The sequence below is a fragment of the Sceloporus occidentalis genome, unplaced genomic scaffold (assembly GCF_023333645.1).
Source record: "Sceloporus occidentalis isolate IW3139 unplaced genomic scaffold, rSceOcc1.0.p SCAF_1, whole genome shotgun sequence".
In the NCBI taxonomy this organism is placed as follows: Eukaryota; Metazoa; Chordata; class Lepidosauria; order Squamata; family Phrynosomatidae; genus Sceloporus; species Sceloporus occidentalis.
The window spans coordinates 117,680,048-117,698,938 of record NW_028316981.1 but is presented as its reverse complement, the minus strand read 5'-3'; the positions used below and the strand labels follow the sequence as shown (position 1 = coordinate 117,698,938).

The 18,891-nt window shown below is 46.8% G+C and overlaps 1 protein-coding gene across 1 annotated transcript; it reads left to right on the top strand.

Moving 5' to 3' along the window:
* Positions 1–2,024: 2,024 nt before the first annotated feature.
* SAMD1 (sterile alpha motif domain containing 1) lies at positions 2,025–12,206 on the top strand. The gene is made up of 5 exons (XM_089506609.1): positions 2,025–2,886; positions 6,503–6,887; positions 7,768–7,858; positions 10,259–10,367; positions 11,838–12,206. The coding sequence occupies exons 1-5, from the start codon at positions 2,110–2,112 to the stop codon at positions 11,994–11,996; spliced, it is 1,521 nt and encodes a 506-aa protein (XP_089362735.1). The 5' UTR covers positions 2,025–2,109; the 3' UTR covers positions 11,997–12,206.
* Positions 12,207–18,891: the final 6,685 nt, after the last annotated feature.

Sequence of the window (18,891 nt, the reverse complement as noted above, 5' to 3'; positions counted from 1 at the left end):
GAGGAACTAGAAGCTTGGAGAGCATGGTGTTCTGTAAACTCTTGCAGCCATAAATGGGAGAGAGTGGGGCCTTTTGTTGTTGTTATTGCTGCTGCTTTTCTTTAAAACTGGATCTAGGTTGACGTCTGAGGAGGCACCGCCAAGGAGGATGAAGCAAAGCCAAATGTAGGACCTTCAAGACAAATGGAGGGACATGACCTAAGAAAAGCTGGTAACACTCATGCAGGTGGCCAGACTTCATCCTCCTTTTCCAGGACCAGTCCTCCATTTCTGCCTTTTTCAGTTCAGGAGGAATTCCAAAATGTCCTCCATTTGGAGCACATCTAAGAAGCATAAGTTTACTGTATATTTCCAGGAGTGTGTTATAGCTTTTTTTTTGCTCTTGTCCCTCTAGTTTTTTCTGGAAAGTCCTCCATTTTGTGGTGCTTGTCCTCCTTGGTGGTGTGAGGACATCTGGTCAGCCTTGCACTCATAAAAAAGTATAAATTCCTGCTTCTTAGCTCTGTCCAGGAGGATGTTTTGGAATCTTTCCTGGACAGAAGGCTGAAATGGAGGGCATCTGGTCACCCTGCCCTCCTATGGTTCTTCTTTGGTTTGTTCATCAGGTGGAAAAAGTGGGAGCCAGTGTGGTGCAATGATTTGAGTCTGGATTAGGGTTCAAATTCCTGTCAAAGCTAAAAACACTCACATAAAGTAGAAGCTTGTGTTTCTCAGCCATGCTCCAAATGGAGGACCTTTTGGAAATTCCTCCTGCACAGAAGGAGGCGGCGGAAATGGAGGGCATATCCTGGAAAAGGAGGACAAGCCTGGTCACCCTGTTGATGGCCTCACATAGAAAGAGCCAAGGGGGGGACGCTTTTATAAAAATATGGAGGACCTTTTGGAAATGGACAGTAGAAGAAATGTTGGACAGGTCCTGGAAAAAGGAGGACGTGTGTGGTCACCCTGTTCTTAGCCCTACTCAAAATGGAGGACCTTTTTTTGAAAATCCCTCCTGGACAAACGAAGGAGGATGAAATAGAGGATGTGTCTTGGAAAGAGAGGACGTGTCTGTGGCCACTCTGTCCTTTAGCAAAATGAACGACCTTTTGGAACTCTCTCCTGGACAGAGGAAGAAGAAAATGGCTGAAAATGGAGGACAGGTCCTTAAAAAGGAGGACACTTGCCACTCTGTTGTTTGGCAACTCTCAAAATGGAGAATCCCTCCTGGACAGAGGAAGAAGGTGGCTGAAATGGAGGACCTGTCCTCTAAAAAAGGAGGACACCTAGTCACTCTGTTGTTTGGTCAGTGTCAAAATGAAGGTTCTTGAGGAAGCCCCTCCCTAAACAGAGGGAGCTGAGAGAGAGGTCAGGTCCTGGGAAAAGGAGGACACATGGTCACTGTGGTTTGGTCAGTCTCAAAATGGAGGACCTTTAGGAAATCACTCCCTGGACAGGGGAAGCTGAGATGGAGGACAGGCCCTGGGAAAAGGAGGACAGCTGGCTATTGTGCGCGAAGGATTCCCACAGGAAGAAGGTGGCTGAAAGGGAGGGCGAAGTGTGTGTGGTGGTCGTGTTTTAGAGTCCCGCTCAAAATGGAGGACCTTTTGGAACTCCCTTCTAGAGAGAAGAAGTGGAGGACGTGTCTTGGAAAAAGGAGGAAGTGTCTGCGGTGACCCTGTGCTTTAGCCCTGCTCAAAATGGAGGACCTTTTGGAACTCCCTTCTGGACAGCAGGAGCAGCAGCATCAGGAGAAGAGGAGGGAGGCGGAGGCGGGAAGGGAGGACAGGCCTGGGTCACTCTGAGAGGAAGGAACCAGGGAAGGGAAGGGAGCGAGGGAGGAAGGGAGCGAGGGAGGAAGGAGCCAGAGAGAGAGCGCCGGAGCCCCTCCTCCTCCTCTTTAAAAGCCATTCAGAGAACTCCTTCGTTCCACCTTAAGCGGGAGAGCGGACACAGGCGGCAGCAGCAGCAGCACCGGCGGCGGCGCCTCCTTAAGCGTCTCGCGGGTCCCGCTCGGGCGGCGGCGGCGGAGCAGGAGGAGGAGGAGGAGGAGTAGCTGGCGCCCCTGGCCGCCGCCCCAGTCAGCCCTCCTCGCGCCCCTCCTCGGCGGGGTCCCCCTGTTGGCGGGCCATGGCGGGCCCCGCTCCGGCCCCGGCCTCCTCCTCGTCCTGCTCCTCGTCGTCGTCGTCGTCCTGCTCCTCGTCGTCGTGCTCGTCTTCGGCGACGGAGGCCCCCCGCTACCAGGAGTGGATCCTGGACACGATCGACTCTCTGCGCTCGCGGAAGGCGCGCCCGGACCTGGAGCGCATCTGCCGCATGGTGCGGCGCCGCCACGGGCCCGAGCCTGAGCGCACCCGCGCCGAGCTGGAGAAGCTGATCCAGCAGCGCGCCGTCCTCCGCGTCTCCTACAAGGGCAGCATCTCCTACAGGAACGCCGCGCGAGTACAGCCCCCGCGCAGGCCGGGAGGGGCCTCCGCCTCCGCCTCCGCCTCCCAGAGGCCCCCGCCGCCCCTGCCCCCGCCGCCCCCGCCGCCGCCGCCGCCCCCGCCTGCCCCCCGCAGGACCGGCAGAGAGCGGCCCTCTCCCGCCGCGGGGGCGGCGTCGGCGTCGGCCTCGCAGCAGCAGCAGCAGCAGCAGGAGGACCCTCCTTCGTCGTCGCCGGTGAGCCTGAGGGAGATCGTGCGCTACTTGGGCGGAGACGGAGCGGCGGCGGCGGGGGCGGCGGGGAGGGTGACCAGGGGCCGCGCGCAGGGGCTGCTGCTCCTCCAGGAGGAGAGGACGCGGGCCGCGGCGGCGGCGGCAGGAGCAGGAGCAGGAGCAGGAGGCGGCCGGGCGGAGAGAGCAGCAGCAGCAGCAGGAGGAGGGGGCGCTGCCGGCCAGTCCAGGGCGGCCCCCCGCGGGAACAAGGTAAGCGCGGAAGGGAAGCAGGACGCCTCTGCCCCGGAGGAGCCCCCGGCCCTCCTCCTCCTCCTCCTCCATTTTGAGAGGAGGACACGCACCACCCACCGCTTCCCATCCGCTTCCCATCCGCTTCTCTCCGGAACGTAATTCTCCCAAGACCCGTCCATTTTGAGAAGGGCTAGGAACCGGGCGGATTTCTTTCCTCCGTGGAAGGGGCGCCCCAAAGGGAGGACCTCCCACCCCCCAAAAAGGCCAGAGCACTTCTGTAGAGACAAACCCATGCTTCTCAGCCAATTGCCCCCCTCTAAACAGACTTAGCGCCCTCCATTTTGAGCAGGAGTGTAGAACCGGGCCACCAGGATTGGCCCTCCCTTCCCGCCTTCTTCTTCTTCTGCCCATGAGGGAAACATCCCAAGCGTCCTCCATTTTGAGTACGGCTAGAAAGAGGGTGACCACACACTGTCCTCCTTCCCCCCCCCCCCCCCCCAGGACGTTTCGTCCGTGTCAGATTTAATGTCCTCCATTTTGAGCAGGACTTTAGAACCGCGCAACAAGACTTGGCCCTCCTTTTCCCAGGATTTCCAAAAGGTCCTCCATTTTGAGTGGAGCTAAGACCAGGCTGACCAGGCGTCCTCCTTTGCCCAGGACACGTCCAACACTTTAGCCTCCTTCTGTCCAATACATGTTTCCAAAGCGTCCTCAATTCTGAGTAGGGCTAAGAAGCGGATGACCAGACTTGGCCCCCCTTTTCCCAGGATGTGTTTCGAGCCTCCTTCTGTCCAGGAGGGGTTTCCAAAAGGTCCTCCATTTGGGGCACAGCCACAAAGCATTCATGAATATTTTTATAGGCGTGTTTTTGGCTTCTCTTGGGTCACATCCCTCCATTCTTCCTTGGCCATCCTCCATTTGGCGGTGCCTCGTCCTCCTTGGCGGTGAGGACATCCATAGGACAGCCAGACATGTCCTCCTTTTCCAGGACCTGCCCTCCATCCCCACCTTCTTCAGTCCAGGAGGAATTCCAAAATGTCATTGACTTTGAGCAGGGCGAAGGAGCATAATTTATATTTTATATATAGGGAGTGTTTGGGGCTTTTTTTGGGTCGTGTCCTCCCATTTTCTTTGAAGGTCCTGCATTTCAGAGGAACAAAAGTCTGATCACTCTGGGTCAGAGGTTCTCAACCTTTGATCCTCCAGCTGTTTTGGACTTCAGCACCCAGAAGCCTTTGCCAGCATGGCCAATGATGAGGGAATCTGGGAGCTGAAGTCAAAAACATCTGGAGGACCAGAAGTTGAGAACCACTGCGATCTGTGTGAAGGGTGCTGCTCCAGGACAGGGAGGGGAGTGGGCATGCATGGAAGGGACAGGGCTCCAGCAGACAGACTGACAGATGGAGGGAGGGGAGATGCTTTTGGAAAGGGGAAATCCCAGCTCCCCCCCCCCCCCAAGTGAGAGGAGTCTTGTCTGTGTTGTTGTGCAAATGTGCAAACAGCTGTGAGGAAGAGTTTTGGGTGTCACCTCCTCTTGGCACAGTTCCAACTGTCCGTACTGTCCTCCCCTGTCACTCCAGAGTAGGCTGGGGGAAAATGTCCTTTTGAGATGGCCAGCTCCTCCCAGGGAATCCCAGGGAAGAGGTGGCCCTTGTAGGGGTCTGGTCAGAGTGACCAGAGGCCCTCACACCTCCAAGGAAGGACAAGAAACCCCCAAATGTGGGACCTTCAAGACAAGTGCGGGATATGACCAATGGAAAACTGAAAACACAGCACATATGTATAAACCGTGCTGCTCCAAATGGAGGCCGTTTTGGAATTCTTCCTGGATGAGAGGTTGAAATTGTCCTGGAAAAGGAGGACGCCCGGTCATCCTGTCTTCATACAGTTCTCCTTTATTTTATCATTACATATGTTAGAGTGCAAGAATGTGAGAGTCAGGGTCGGGTAATGTTTCAAATGTGGATCAGGATTCAGATTCCTGCTAAAGCTAAAAATGCTCATATAAACTATAAATCCATGTTTCTGAGTCATGTTCCAAATGGAGGACGTTTTGGAATTCCTCCAGGGCAGAAGCCAGAAATGTAGGGTGTGTCCTAGAAAAGGAGGATGTCTGATCACCCTGTGCCAGTGCCACCCCAATGTATTCTAGGAAGAAAGAGCCACCTATTGGGATGGCCAACTCCTTCCAGGGCAGGGAGGGATGGGGGCACACCCATTGAGGACCCCTGGAAGGCTATGGTCCTTCTAGGGGTCAGGCAAATGGGGGGGGATGAGCTCTTATGCACGAGGAGACACACCCACACAGATGCACATCCCCCCCACCATGCGCATGTGACCCTCCAGTTTGCATCTGTGAGGCAAACCCAGAACAGCGCCCCCTCTCCCCCCCATCCCCAGTCAGTACCAGGCTCCATCTAAACACAGAACAAATAGTCAGTTTGTGTTTGACCTAAAGCGTTCCTGTAACCTCCCACTGAGGTCGAGAGGTGGGTGGTGGGAGCACAAATGCAAGGGAATGGAGGAGGGAGGCGCACCAAAAAATAAAATCATGTGGTTACTGGTCAGAAGGACGTCCAGCAACCAAATCTAATAAGGAGCCCAGCCATAATCAAAGGGATGGGTGGGGTTTTTTAGTTACTGTCTGGTAAAATAGCGTCCTTCTGGTTCTCCCCCAGTTTGGAAGCTTTGTTCTGATAAAGATAGCAAGTTGTGTTTAGTTTTTGAGGCAGGACAAAGCCAGATAGAGAGATGGTGCAGGCAAAGTTGGTTGCTCTTAATTTCCCAAGGATTTGGGAGATGCCTGCTCTTTTTTTTAGCAAGCTTCAGAGCACATGAAAGTACCTTGGGGCACATGTGGGGCACGTGATGATATCTTGAGGCACATCATGGTACCTTTGGGAGGCTTCTCACCCCAGCATTGCTCAGACTGAATGACCTGCCCGCAAATAAATTAGTTTGAAACTGAAGCAGGGTTGACAAGGAGATGCTGCACCTAAGATTTTGTGCTAATGTAAGAGCAAACTAGGCTTGAGAAATGAGAAGTGGCATCATGAGTAATATGACACTGTACATGTCTTCTTAGAGGTAAACCATACTGAGTTAAGTGGAACTTGCTGCTGGATAATCATTAAGGGAGAGCCAGCAGGGTGCAGTGGCTTGAGCATTGGACTGTGACTGGATAACAGGGTTCAGTTCCGCTCCATGGAAAACCACTCACCTTGAGTGAGTCACACTCTGTCAACCCTAGGACTCCCCCATGATAGAGTCACATCGGGGTCTGAAACAACTTGAAGGTACACAGTAACAATAATCATCTACAGGCCTGCAGCCTAAAGCAACCAAAAGGCAGAGGTGGGAATGATGGGCCCTTCAGAAATCATTGGACTGAAACTCTTAGCAGCACAGTCAGTGGTGAGGAGTGCTGAGGATTGCAGTTCAACTACATCTAGGGGAGTGAGCTTTGCTCATCCACTTGCAGCTCCTCTGGCTGAAGCCATCAATTTTAGAGTCAGAAGAAAGCTTGAATGCTAACATGTTAAGATGTGGGGCTGATTCATAACCTGGGGTCTGTGGAAGCAGGACATGGACTCTTTTCCTTGTCCTTCTCATTTCCTCTTGTTGACATTTGTAGAAGAGTGAGGAGGTCAAAGGTGAAGAGGAAGAAGAGGATGAAGAGGAAGAAGAGGAGGATGAAGTCTCTACAATGTCAGAAGGTTCAGAAGTGGCACAAGAGTATGACGCCAGCAACTACAGCCGACCTGGGCTTGCCCAGCTGAATGGGGACTGTAAGGACAGCAAGCATGGTGGGAAAGACATCCCACCCAGCAGTGGCCTCAGCAGAGACCTGCGCTCCCTTGAGGAGCAGCCCTTGAGTAAAGGATTGGAGCGACCCCGCCATGAAGGAAGTGAGCAGTGCCACACAACAAAGGCCTCTTGGCCAGGAGAAAGTGCCTGTCCTCATCTGGGAAGTGTCAAGAAAGAAGGCAGCACCACCTACCAGCAGCCGGACAGAGCAGGTATAAGGTGGGCAGGTGGAGGGGGGTGAAGCGGGCTAAGAGGACACTTGGTCAGGCTTGGCTTTCCTGGGAGACATGTTGGAGAGGCAGGAGGAGAAAGCAAAAGATGCTGGCAGTGAGACCCATTGGGGTGGTAAGGACTCCTTTAGTGGAGTAAGATTTTTCTTTCTTGTTCAGTAGGTTTTAGGATAGAGATGCAAAAGCCTGGAGGGAAAAATTTTAGGAGAGCACTCAGCCTCCTGCAAAAACGTGGGGTGAACTCCCTCCCTTCTTCCCTTGCTTCAGGTTGTGCATCTCTGATTTGCAAGTGTGTGTTTGTGTGTGTGTTAACTGCCCTTGAGTCGGGAAGCGTGACAGCCCTGTAGATGAGCCATCTCCAAGCCCACCTTATCCTCCACTGTTCTGCTTAGGTCCTGTAAATTCATGCCCATGACCTCCTTGATAGAGTTCATCCATCTAGCATGCGGCCTTCCTCTCTTTCTACTTCCTCCACCTTTCCTAGCATTGTTGTCTCTTCTAGTGAGCCACACCATCTTTTCTCATGATGTGGCCAAAGTAGAACAACCTCGGTTTCATCATCTTTGCTTCCAGGGACTATTCAAGCTTGTTATTTCATGACTGCATACTTTGGCTAAGAGTGGTATTGGTTACAGGGTGAAGCAAATAAGGTTAGAGGTGGGTGGTGTTAGCACAGTTGGGCTCCTGATTTGTGTGGCCTGACAACTGAAACTGGCTTGGCTGGTGGGAGTCTTCTCTGTCTCAGAAGGTCCCTGATAGATAGGCCCTGGGAAGGGTCTCACCCATAGTTCTTCCATGAGCTGCAGTGAGACAAAATGTCGATCTATTCACATTTCTCTCCCCTCCTGTTTTCTATTCCCAGTGTCGCCAGCTGTTGCAGGGACTGAACCCTCTGTACCCTCCTCTCCTGGGAGACCTGGCATCCAGGCAGATGGGAGACCATTCAGCTGCACGTAAGTTTTGAGTGGGCACCACAAACTTCTCTTTAATGACAGCCAGTTGAGATATGCAGCATATCTGCAGGATGGAAGTGGATGCATTTGCATTTGCTCCCTAGTCATGATCACCCCTTGATTATGGATTATAGGAAAGAGCACAGGCAGACTTCCTTCAGCAGTGAGTACAAGATGATGGCATCTAGAGGTGCTTGCAGAACTAGCTCAACCCTCACTTTGCCATTGTCTTCTGGAAACTGAGCTGCCTCCATGCACCAGCTAATTCTTGGAGGCAGTGAACCTTAGCCTTTTAATGGTTAATGTGAATAAGGGGTTCCCTATATCATGGGGAGGGAGGAATAGCAGCAGCAGCAGATGGGGGAGGAATAAGCTACTGCTACAAGCTTCTCCCCCTGTGCTGGCTGGTGACAAGAATTAGTCTCCTTTCAAATACCAGAATATTTGTAGTGGGGTTAAAATATTTGAACATCTTCATGAAGGCCTATTTCATATTACTGTCTTCATGTGATGCATTTCAGTGCTTCCCAATGTGGGCATTCCTTTCAAAATGCTGGATTACTGCTAACCTGACCACAGTTAATCATGCTGTAAATAACCAAAAGACTCATGCTCTAAATAACCACAAGTCAGACCACTGTAATGTTTGACTGCTTTTGAAGACGCTTCAAAAACTGCAGCTACTGTACAATGTGGCTGTTAGATTGCTAGGTGCAACTTGATTATACCATTATATTGCACTTATGATTTATTAACTGTAATACACTCAGACCATTTCAGAGCCCAGCTAATAGTGCTGCTTTTGATCTTGTGAGGTCCTTCACACCTTCCAATTGAAATACTTGAAAGACCACATGGCCATTCTACTTAATTTTTTTTTAAAATTGCAATTCCCAGTCTTGGCTGCTGGTCCTGTTAGTTGTGGGATTTGGGGAGTGCTTTTGTTTTCTGCCTTCAATTCATTTCCAGTTTATGACAACTGTAAGAATACCCTGTCATGAAGTTTTCTTGGCAAGATTTATTTAGAGGGGGTTTGCCTTTGCCTTTTTCTGAGGCTAAGAGAGTGTGACCTGCCCATGGTCACGGTTTCCATGGCTGAGCAGGCATTCTCCAGAGTCATGAAATTCAACACTGAGAAATGTAAGGTACTGTACTGCACTTAGGATGGTAAAATGAAATGCACAGATATAGGATGGGGGACACCTGGCTGAACGGGACTACATGTAAAAGGGACCTAGGAGTCCAAGTAGACAACAAGTTGAACATGAGTCAATAGTGTGATGCAGCAGCCAAAAAGGCCAATGCAATTTTAGGCTGCATCAATAGAAGTATAGTGCCTAGATCAAGGGAAGTAATAGTGCCACTGTATTCTACTTTGGTCAGGCCCCACCTGGAATACTGTGTTCAGTTCTGGGCACCAAAATTCAAAAAGGATGTTGAAAGCTAGAGCATGTGCAAAGGAAGGCAACTAAAATGGTGAATGATCTGAAAACCATGCCCTATGAAGAATGACTTAGGGAGCTGGGTATATTTAGCCTGGAGAGTAGAAGGTTAAGAGGTGATAGGATAGCCCCGTTTAAATATTTGAAGGGATGTCATATTGAGGAGGGAGCAAGCTTGTTGCAGGAAAAGAGATTCCACCTCAACATTAGGAGGAACTTTCTGACAGTAAGTCCTGTTCAGCAGTGGAACACACTTCCTCGGAGAGTGGTGGAGTCTCCCTCTTTGGAAGTCTTTAAACAGAGGTTGGATGGCCATCTGTCGGGTATGTTTGATTGAGAGTTCCTGCATGGCAGGGGGTTTGACTGGATGGCCCTTGTGGTCTCTTCCAACTCTATGATTCTATGATTCTATAGTCCAACACAAACCACTACACCACGCTGGCTTTATTTGGGGAGTCCTAAAATGTAACTTTTTCAGGCTCTGATCATACATTGCAATCTGAAATGGAAGGCTTTAGGTGCTATAGCAATTTTCAATTGAGTTGGTGAGGTATCACTCATAAGACTGTTGATGGTGGTATCCCAGGTTTTGAACATTCTCTCCAGAGAGACTAATGCTGAGTACAGGAGTCATTTCTCTCCAGACAATGACCTTGGTTTCTATGATCTACGGTTTTATGGTATTTAGCTTTTTTAAAAATTACATTTCAGTTGTTCGGTTCCTATAAAATGTTCCTGGGAATGTAGTGGAAGGTTGATATGTACAATAAATAAACATTACTGTAGCTGCCATAGCCTTATATAAGAAAAGAAATTTTGACTGACTTGAGTGAGTGCCCTACCTTCACTGTCTGGAGCTGTGTGTCCTCATTCTTATATTCCAAGACCCTAGCTCTGTGGAGTAGAGGACTGTGAAAAGTCTTGAGTGTGAATTCTCTTTCCCCTCTTCCTCTTGTAGCTCAGTAAAGGAAAAGCCTTCTGATCCAGTGGAATGGTCTGTGAGTGATGTTGTGGATTATTTCACAGAAGCTGGGTTTGGTGAGCAAGCAACTGCCTTTCAAGAGCAGGTGAGAACCTGGGTGTATGGAGGGGAAGATTGAGGGATTTGTGCTCATGCTAAACTTTCAATGAGATGTAATGTTCTGAATGTTATGGGGAGGGTGTGTGTGCAGTGTTTTGTGAAGTGGGAATTCCTAATACATGTGTGCCTTACCTTCCTTGCAGACTAATAAAACTCAAGCCAGTGTGCATCAAAACAATAGCCATGCTATCTTCTTGCATGTGGAGAACTTATGTTCTTTCAGCCTTTATTTTGTAAATGACCAAAGTGCTTGCTAATGATTAAAATTCTGATTCAAACATCATTCTTGTTTCCATGCCACCCAATAAAAGAACACCACCAACAAAATACTGTATACTGTTTTGTTCATGTATCAAGCCTGATTGTGACAGTTAACACTGTGCAGGCAATCAAACCTCCCTTTTGGACCTCTGTTTTAAAACCTTTTAAAAGTGTATTACACTTCGGGACAAAGAAAAATAAGGGAATGATGATGAATTACTACATCCATTGCCTTCAGCACCTTAAAAAGTATCATCAGTTTTTAAAAGTGTGTAAAACAGAGGTCATGAGGGAGGGTTTGTAGGCTGCGGTGGCACCTGGTTGGTGGCTCAACTTGTTTGCCTTGAACTCAGGGCAGGCCCAAGAAAATTCTGGTATGCCTGACCAGAACATGGCAAGTGCACTTCTATAGGCCAGTGATTAATATATGTTTGCATACATGCACCAAAGTTTGTATCCTCCCACTTTGCCCTGCATATTCCTCTCTTCAGGTCCCTGTTCACTGTCTGAAATTGACTCCTCCAGCTCTTTTTCCATAACTGAAGCAGTACACCTGGCCTCATTGGGCCTTCTGATGGATATTTATTAGGTCACCTGTGCTCAGGCTCACGTTTCACGCCACTCTTCAAGGTTCCTCACTTAGAATTGCACCTCTTTGGGGCAGGATACTTTCCACAGACACCAGTTTGTTACCCGTGCCCTAGAGCCCCCCAACTATCCATATGTCCTGTTGTGGCCTGTAATCTCAAAAGACTCTCTTAATATTCGCTATGCACTATGTTCATTTTGAGGGGAATGTCTCAATCTTTTGGATACTGCTTCTATAATACAAGATTGAACATAGTCTTTAGAGTATTATCTAGACATGATAGGACACTGGTTGCTGGGCATCAGCCAATGGAGCTAGGTTAGCTCTGTCCAGTTTCAACTTCTGTCATTGACATTTTAAGAATGGCCATATGAATCTTAAAGTAGGCTAAAAATGCATAAATTGAAAAAGCAGTTGCAGTCCCCTCCTGTGCCAAACTCACAAACAAAATAGTGTCTTGATATTATTTCACTCAACCACACTTGGCTCTTCACTATTGTTTTCTAGAAAGGCTGTTGGGTGGAGCATGATAGTGAATTACAATGGGTAGTCAGTCCTTAGGCCTTAATGCCCTGACCTGTTGTGTCCATGTTATTTTCCCTGCAGGAGATTGATGGGAAGTCTCTGTTGCTGATGCAACGCACTGATGTACTGACAGGTCTGTCCATCCGTCTGGGTCCTGCCCTCAAGATCTATGAATATCACATCAAGGTGCTGCAGCAGTGCCATTTTGAAGAGGATGAAGGCGACTCCTTCATGGGCTGAAGAAAATAGGCACATCTTGTGAAGGGGTGAGGGTGGGGGAGAGAAGATTGAGATGTAATGGAAACTCTTCCAGCTGCTACTGTGTCGACCATTTCAGCCTTCCTCTGCTTCCTTGAGAGCAAGACAGTATCAGTGTGGGAACAGCAAATACTTTGATCAGATATTGTGATAGGAGGGAGGCAGAAATGATGAACACCCTGGCCTAGTGGATTCTGTATCTTGATTGTCCGGGGGGGAGGGGGGTGGGAGACTGGGGTGGGAGGGCTGCAAAATCTTTTTCTTCTCCTGTCCTGTCTGTATTACCTTTCCCAAGGTGTTTTCACTTGCTATAGTACATTGTCTGTTTTGGGAAAGGTAGGAGAGATGTGCTTTTGTTCTCCTCTTCCTGGCCTCAATTTGACTGAGATAGTATGTGCTTCAGCATCCCTCTCTGCTCTCCTCCCTCCCATCACAGTAGCACTTGATGGCCTCAACTGCCCGCTCCCTTGTTGCTGTGATTGACAAGACAAAAATAGAGCCTGCTGGAGGGGTCAGGAGGTTTTAACGAAATACCTTTTTATTCTCTTTTCTGTTTGGGTAGGCTTTCTTCCAACTTTCATGGTCATTGCCCAGAGTCAACTGCTTTTTATTATTTCCTCCTTTTCATTTTTAAAAAATACAAATATTTAAACTGTAAAAAAAGAAACCTGGTTGGTTTACTATTCCTAGATCTGTCATCTTTCTCAGAAGACTATGGAACAGCTAACACAAGTGTGCATTTAAGGGATAGATGTGTTCATGTAAGGAAAGTGGAAGTTCTGCATTCATCTCAGAGAGGGAGGGAGGGAATAATGTGTTTGATTTTGTTTTTGTTTTTTTGAAGGAGAGGTCTAGAAAGCAGGAGGGGTATAAAGCCTATTCTGACTGGCCTGTTGTTGAAGGTAGATCTGAGTTCTGACTCACCTTCCAGTTTTTTAATCAACTGGGGTTAAAGATCATTAAGCACTGCACATTCATCATAAAGTTTAAAATTAAGAAAAGCTTTGGATGATAGCAGAGGGAAGTATAATTGTCACATACATAAACACACAAACATACATAGCTCAGGTAGTGTCTTATGCAGGCACTTTAGTCGTCCATATCGGCAGTGTAAATGCTCTGGGTTTTGTTTTGTTTTTAAATGAGGGTGGTGGATTAGAAGGGCAAGTGGCGTAGAACCTTAAATCTCAGTTAAGGAAACAAGTAGGTGGAAGGTTTTGTTATCCAAGAAACAGTTCACCACATTCTTGGTGTTCTGATGGCACACAGCTAATAATGTGATTCCTCTGTTTGCTAAGGAAACACCTGTTGAACAAATTAATGTGGAGCTAATATAACTGCCCTGGCTATGCATAAAGAATGATAAAAATGAGAACTTTCCTGAGGGTGCTGACAACTCTTGTTTATCAGATTTTGGAGTCATATACAGACCTTCATTTCCTAAGGGTTCCTTGTTTGAGAGCCATGACAGATGATGTCTGAAACCGGTCTAAATGTGGAATGTCAATAGGCCTTTAATGCAATGTGACCATTATGGAGTAGGCAGGCACCTGCTCTGTTCTGTTGTTTCCAGGACACACAGAATCGTATGTCCATAGACACCCCTTCCTTATGCATGCCTAGAGGAATGCAGACTTAGGTCTAATCTGCACTTCAGAAATAATGCAATTTGACATCGCTTTAACTGTCATGGCTCAGTGCTATGACACCAGAGCTCTCTGACAGAGAAAGCTATATATCTCACAAAACTACAAATCCCAGAAATCCATAACATTGCACTATGGCAGTTAAAGCGGTGTCAGACTACATTAATTCTGTAGCGCAGATTAGACCTTAGATGCACACCAAATTTATGTTATCAATTTTTTTATTTGGAACTATGAGGGCTAGAAACTTGCTGTTTGCAATTTGAAAGCAGAGGTTCTCAATGTTGTAGCACAAAAGTGCCTCAGGGGCTTCATACTGGCTGCATGTTGCCCCCTATTGCACTAGACCCTACTATTTTGTCCACACCCGGAAATAAAAAAAAAACCAACAATTTTGGGTTCTAACATGTCTTACCCCATGTATTTATTCTTTTCATTGGCAATCAGTTGTCCAAGGACAGTAGTGGGAAATGACATGCTGTAGGAAACGCTGTGGGTGACTCTAGTGAGAGTGGCTCTTAGCTCTCCTTTTGGGAGTAGGGGGGGCTGTTGAGCTGGGCAGCTCTTTCAGTTGAATGCCATTGATTCTAGACAGGATGGGAGAAGGAGCATTAAATGCATTAAAAGTTTGGCAGTGCCAGAATTTAAACACAAGCTAAGTAAAGGTACAGTTTAGGGCGTTAGATTGAGGGTCATACGAAAACAAAAAATCAACTATTTTCAAATTCTGACAATTATGTGGGGAGGGTCTGAATCTTGACCCATTTTAAGGCTGCAGAGATCAAACTGTGGCCTGCCAGAGACTGCCAAATTGCAACTCCCGTCACTGTAGCCAGCATAGCTCCTGGTGTGAAGTGATGGTGCGAAGTAACAACATCTGAAGGACTGCACTTTGGCCACCCTGGATTTGGGCCTCTGCCTGTCTTAATCCAGTTCTGTGCTCCAGGTTTCAATTAGAATGGATAAAATCAGATAGGGCTGTTCCAGTACAATGCGTTTCAGGTTCCTCTGTGAGGCTCAGATGGGAGCATATTGTGTTTCATGTGTTGAAGATTTTATTGTAGGGAGAACTCAAGATGAAGCTTTGCAACACAGGGAGGACTGACAGAATTTGTGAAAGGACCAGTGCAGTTTTGGGATTATGCAACAATTTTCCACAGATGTTCTGTGATGAAGTCTCAGGGCAGAACTACCTGATAATTCTTGTTTTGATGACAAAAGCCTTGGTAAAGTAAGTTCTGTGCATGTTGAACTCTTCTTTTGACAGGTTTATACATGCCCAGGTCCTAACAATTCTTGGAAACGTGGAAGGAAAAATGGTTGTGAACAAGGAGGTGTCATGTATCACTTGGGCATATCGTTCTCTCTACTTAATTCAACATGCGTTAAAATTGTTCTCTGCTTAATTCAACATGTGTTAACGTCCCAGAAAATTCCACCTTGTGTCGGGTAGTATATCAGTCTTTGGTGTGAAAACCTCTAGTGAAGATAAATCAGCACCAGTGATTTAGGAAGCAATTTGGACCAGCATGATGAAGAAAAAATAGCAACATTTTAAACACTCTGAACAGAAGCTTGCAGAATCTGCTCCGTCACTTTGGATGACTTGCAGTCCAACATGTTTTAGATTTTTTTTAAAAAGAAACCCTGCCTTAACTCTGATGGAATGGTGAAAGCAGGGTGTTGGGGCTCCTAATCTGTGTGTTTGTGACAAGGGGCAAGCTTCTTGAAACTAAGAGGTGACCTGAGCCTGCATTCCCACCAGAACAAAAAAGTATGTAGTGGTGATGCAGAGAGAAAACAATTACTCTTCTGCATGAATCTTCCCAGCTATGCTTCAGGTTTGTCTCTGAATGAGAGCTTTATTTGCTATGGGACTATGCTGGTTCAGACCAATGGCTGGTCTAGTCCAATGTTGAATTTTCACATTGTCCAGCAGGATGCCTGTGAGAAAACCCATGGAGGACATGAGCCATCATAACTGGACGCAATTGATAGCCTTGCCCTCCAGGAACCACATGGAATGGAAGTAACTTAGTATGGGGAGTATCGTCCCATACATGGTTTCTGAACTATAGTTCTCATTATGTTCAACAGTTTTCTCTCATCCAGTATTGCTACCTTAAGGTGGCTTGCCTGGATTTTTGTGTCTCTACATACCCTTTGTTTTCTGCTGTACTGCCTTTGCTATTTTCAGTGTCATTAGCATTTAAGAATAAAAAGGAGGAAGGGGAAGTGGGGGGAAAGGAAAGTAACTTGAATTTTATTTTTTCATCAGCCTTCATGGGTATAAACCCACTTCTGATGCAATACAGTGATGATAAATGTTCATATATAAAGCATAATAACACAGTTGTGGGAGTGGGATGGAACTGAATCTGAAGTGGGTTTATGTCCATGAAAGTTCATGCAGAAATAAAAAAAGTTAGCATTAAAGGTGCTATTATATTCCTTTTCCCCACTCCCCATCCCTGCTTCATTTTTTATGCTGCAAGAGAAACATGGTTACTTCCCTGACGTAGCTGAGATGGGTTTTAATAATGGGATTACAGAGCCAGAGGCATTGATTCATCTTGTTGCTGTGTGCCTTCAAGTTATTTCCAATTTCTGGTTACCCTAAGGTGTGTATGGGGTTTTCTTGGCAAGTTTCTTCAGAGGGGAGTTGCCATTGCCTTGCCTTGAGACTGAGAAAAAGTTGCGAAAGGTTACCCAGTGGGCTTATGTGGCCAAGTTGGAATTCAAACCCTGGTTTCCAGAGTCATAGTCCAAAACTCAAGAATTTGTTCCTGTCAGGTGCAGGAACAGAATATCTCTTATCCCTAGCTATTAACTGTGGCAACTAAATGGAATCTTTGGACCTGGGGGGGGGGGGGAGAACAAATGCTAAGGAAAGAGCATGGGGGTGGGCAGGATGTGGACTTACTGAAAACTCCACCTGGCATCAGTAGAAAATGGAGTGCTGAAGTGCATAGGTCCTCCTTTGAGCTAAGCCAGGTGTTAAACACCTCTACTTCTCTTTTAAAAAACAACTTGACTGACTTAAATCTGGGAGAATTTTTTACATCAGTGATAGTTTTGTTGTATTGTGGGGTACAGTGACCCATATCCACAGGAGTGTTTGAGTGCAGAATTAGAGGTATTCCAGAAAACCCCAGAACTAGAAAACATTGGGGGCATTAGATTTGAGAGGTTGTCAGCCATCCTGGTTCATAGAAAGAAAATATACTTTGGGACAATTTTTGTCCAAACAGTTTTTACCATGAGAGTACCAGCAGAATAATTGTGTACATCAGGTGGCTGAAACTTGGGGATCCTGTTTACCCCTCTTCAAGTAATAGGTGTTGTAAAATGCCTACCTTGTAGGTAGAGTTCTGTGTAAGGTCTATATCAAAACATGACCCTGGGAAAGTGAAATGCCCAATCTACCTGGATGAGTATTAAATATCTTAATGAATGGAAACTCGTTAATAGAAGTGATCCCATCTCCTACATGGAGATTATAAAGCAAACAGTGCTATAACTTTTCAAGGTGTTAGGAGAAAGCTGGTATGCTTGTGTGTCTGCTGCTTCAAATGGAAGTACGGTTATGTATTTTAAATCCCCCATCATGCTGGTCCTTTGAGTTTTCAATATATGAAGCTTCCACATGAGGTCAGCTTTAAGCTTTGCAATTATTCTTCCATTGTACTTGACAAATGATTGCCTTATGCTCTTTGTGTTTGAATTATATTTTGTCTTTGGCAACACTGAACTTCATGCAGGGTGGTGAGGCAGGAGGAAGAGTGGCTGAAGATTTGGGTTAAATTATCCTGGCCCTTCTATGATGATTCATCTGCTCAAGCTGCTAGAGTATAGGATCTGTTTCTCTTGTGGAGTATTGCTTAGATTGTAGGAACTGCAGGGAGGCCCAGGTGACTCCTAGTCTGAAAAATGTATGCTTCTTGCAACAAGGTGATTGATAATATTGGATTTCAACCATGGTGGGGGCAAAAGAAAAACCCCTGATGAAAAAAATCTTGGCATACCTTCTCTTTTCATGGTATGGTACAGAAGATTTTCTCACAAGGTCACAATTTATAATAAAGATAGGTTGTAAAATATAGTTTTTAAAAAAAGAACTGCAAGTGTTACCTATTGTGTATTTCCTAGAATGTAGAATATGGTGGAGCTAGTGATAGTGAGAATGGCAGGAACTTAAGACCAAAGTTGGGTAGAGGAAAAGTTACTTCCTACCACAATGGTGATCCCATTTGAAGCTCTTTATAGAGACTTGATTTGCAGGCTTCAAGGATTTGTGTAAAATACTCACACTTTGCTAAATGTGCAGATTCCTGTAAACTAAGCAAGAACAATTAAATGCAAGCTGCTCAGCTCTTGTTTTACCCCACATAGGATTTGCTGTACAAAGTAACGTTTGTGCCTTGTAATATATAGCAGAAAAGATAAACTAAGGATTAAGTAGCCACAAAACCTTTCCAGACCCAGGCATGGAGGGCTTCAGCTACTGTTGTCCCTTCCCTCCCCATGATGGCCCCAGGATTGCTTCAATGTAGTAGCACTGATGGATCAATCAGGAAGGCCTAGAATCAAAAATCCTTCAACACCTTTAACTCTCCCACTTCTCTCCCTGAACTACAGCTGGGCACAGGTCAACTAGGGCAAGGCAGAGAGAGGCTGAAAGAGAGCTGCATTTGTATTAATTTCAATTCCTGTAGCAGGGGCGGGAATCCTGCAGTCCTCTAGCTGTTCTTGAGCTGCAACTTGCAGCAACTCCTAGCCAACATGGTGAATGGTGAGAAATGCTGGGAACTACAGGCCAACAATGTCTGAAGTGTTGCATGACTCCCATCCCTGCCCTATATAGCATGCAGAGACTGCATCTTTGAAATGCTGCCCTATCTTGATCACATACTATCTCCAAAAGAAGAATGGAAATGATGTCTGTAAGTCTTTCTTTGCCCTTTTGAGCAATAATCATGATGATCCATTGACTTGTCATTGACAAAACAGCTAAAGTGAGCAGAGGACAGGCAGAAAGAATGAGGCACATCTGTGTTCTGTGCTGTGGAAAGCTAGGGCTACAATTGCATAGTTGGTGGCTTGGTTTGTTAGGTTCTCCTCCATGCTTTGTGTCACCATGCAGATTTAAAACCAGGTTCAAGCTGTCATTTAAGAAATCCTGAACAATTCATTAGTGTATTCACAGCTTTAAAATATATACTTTATAAAGC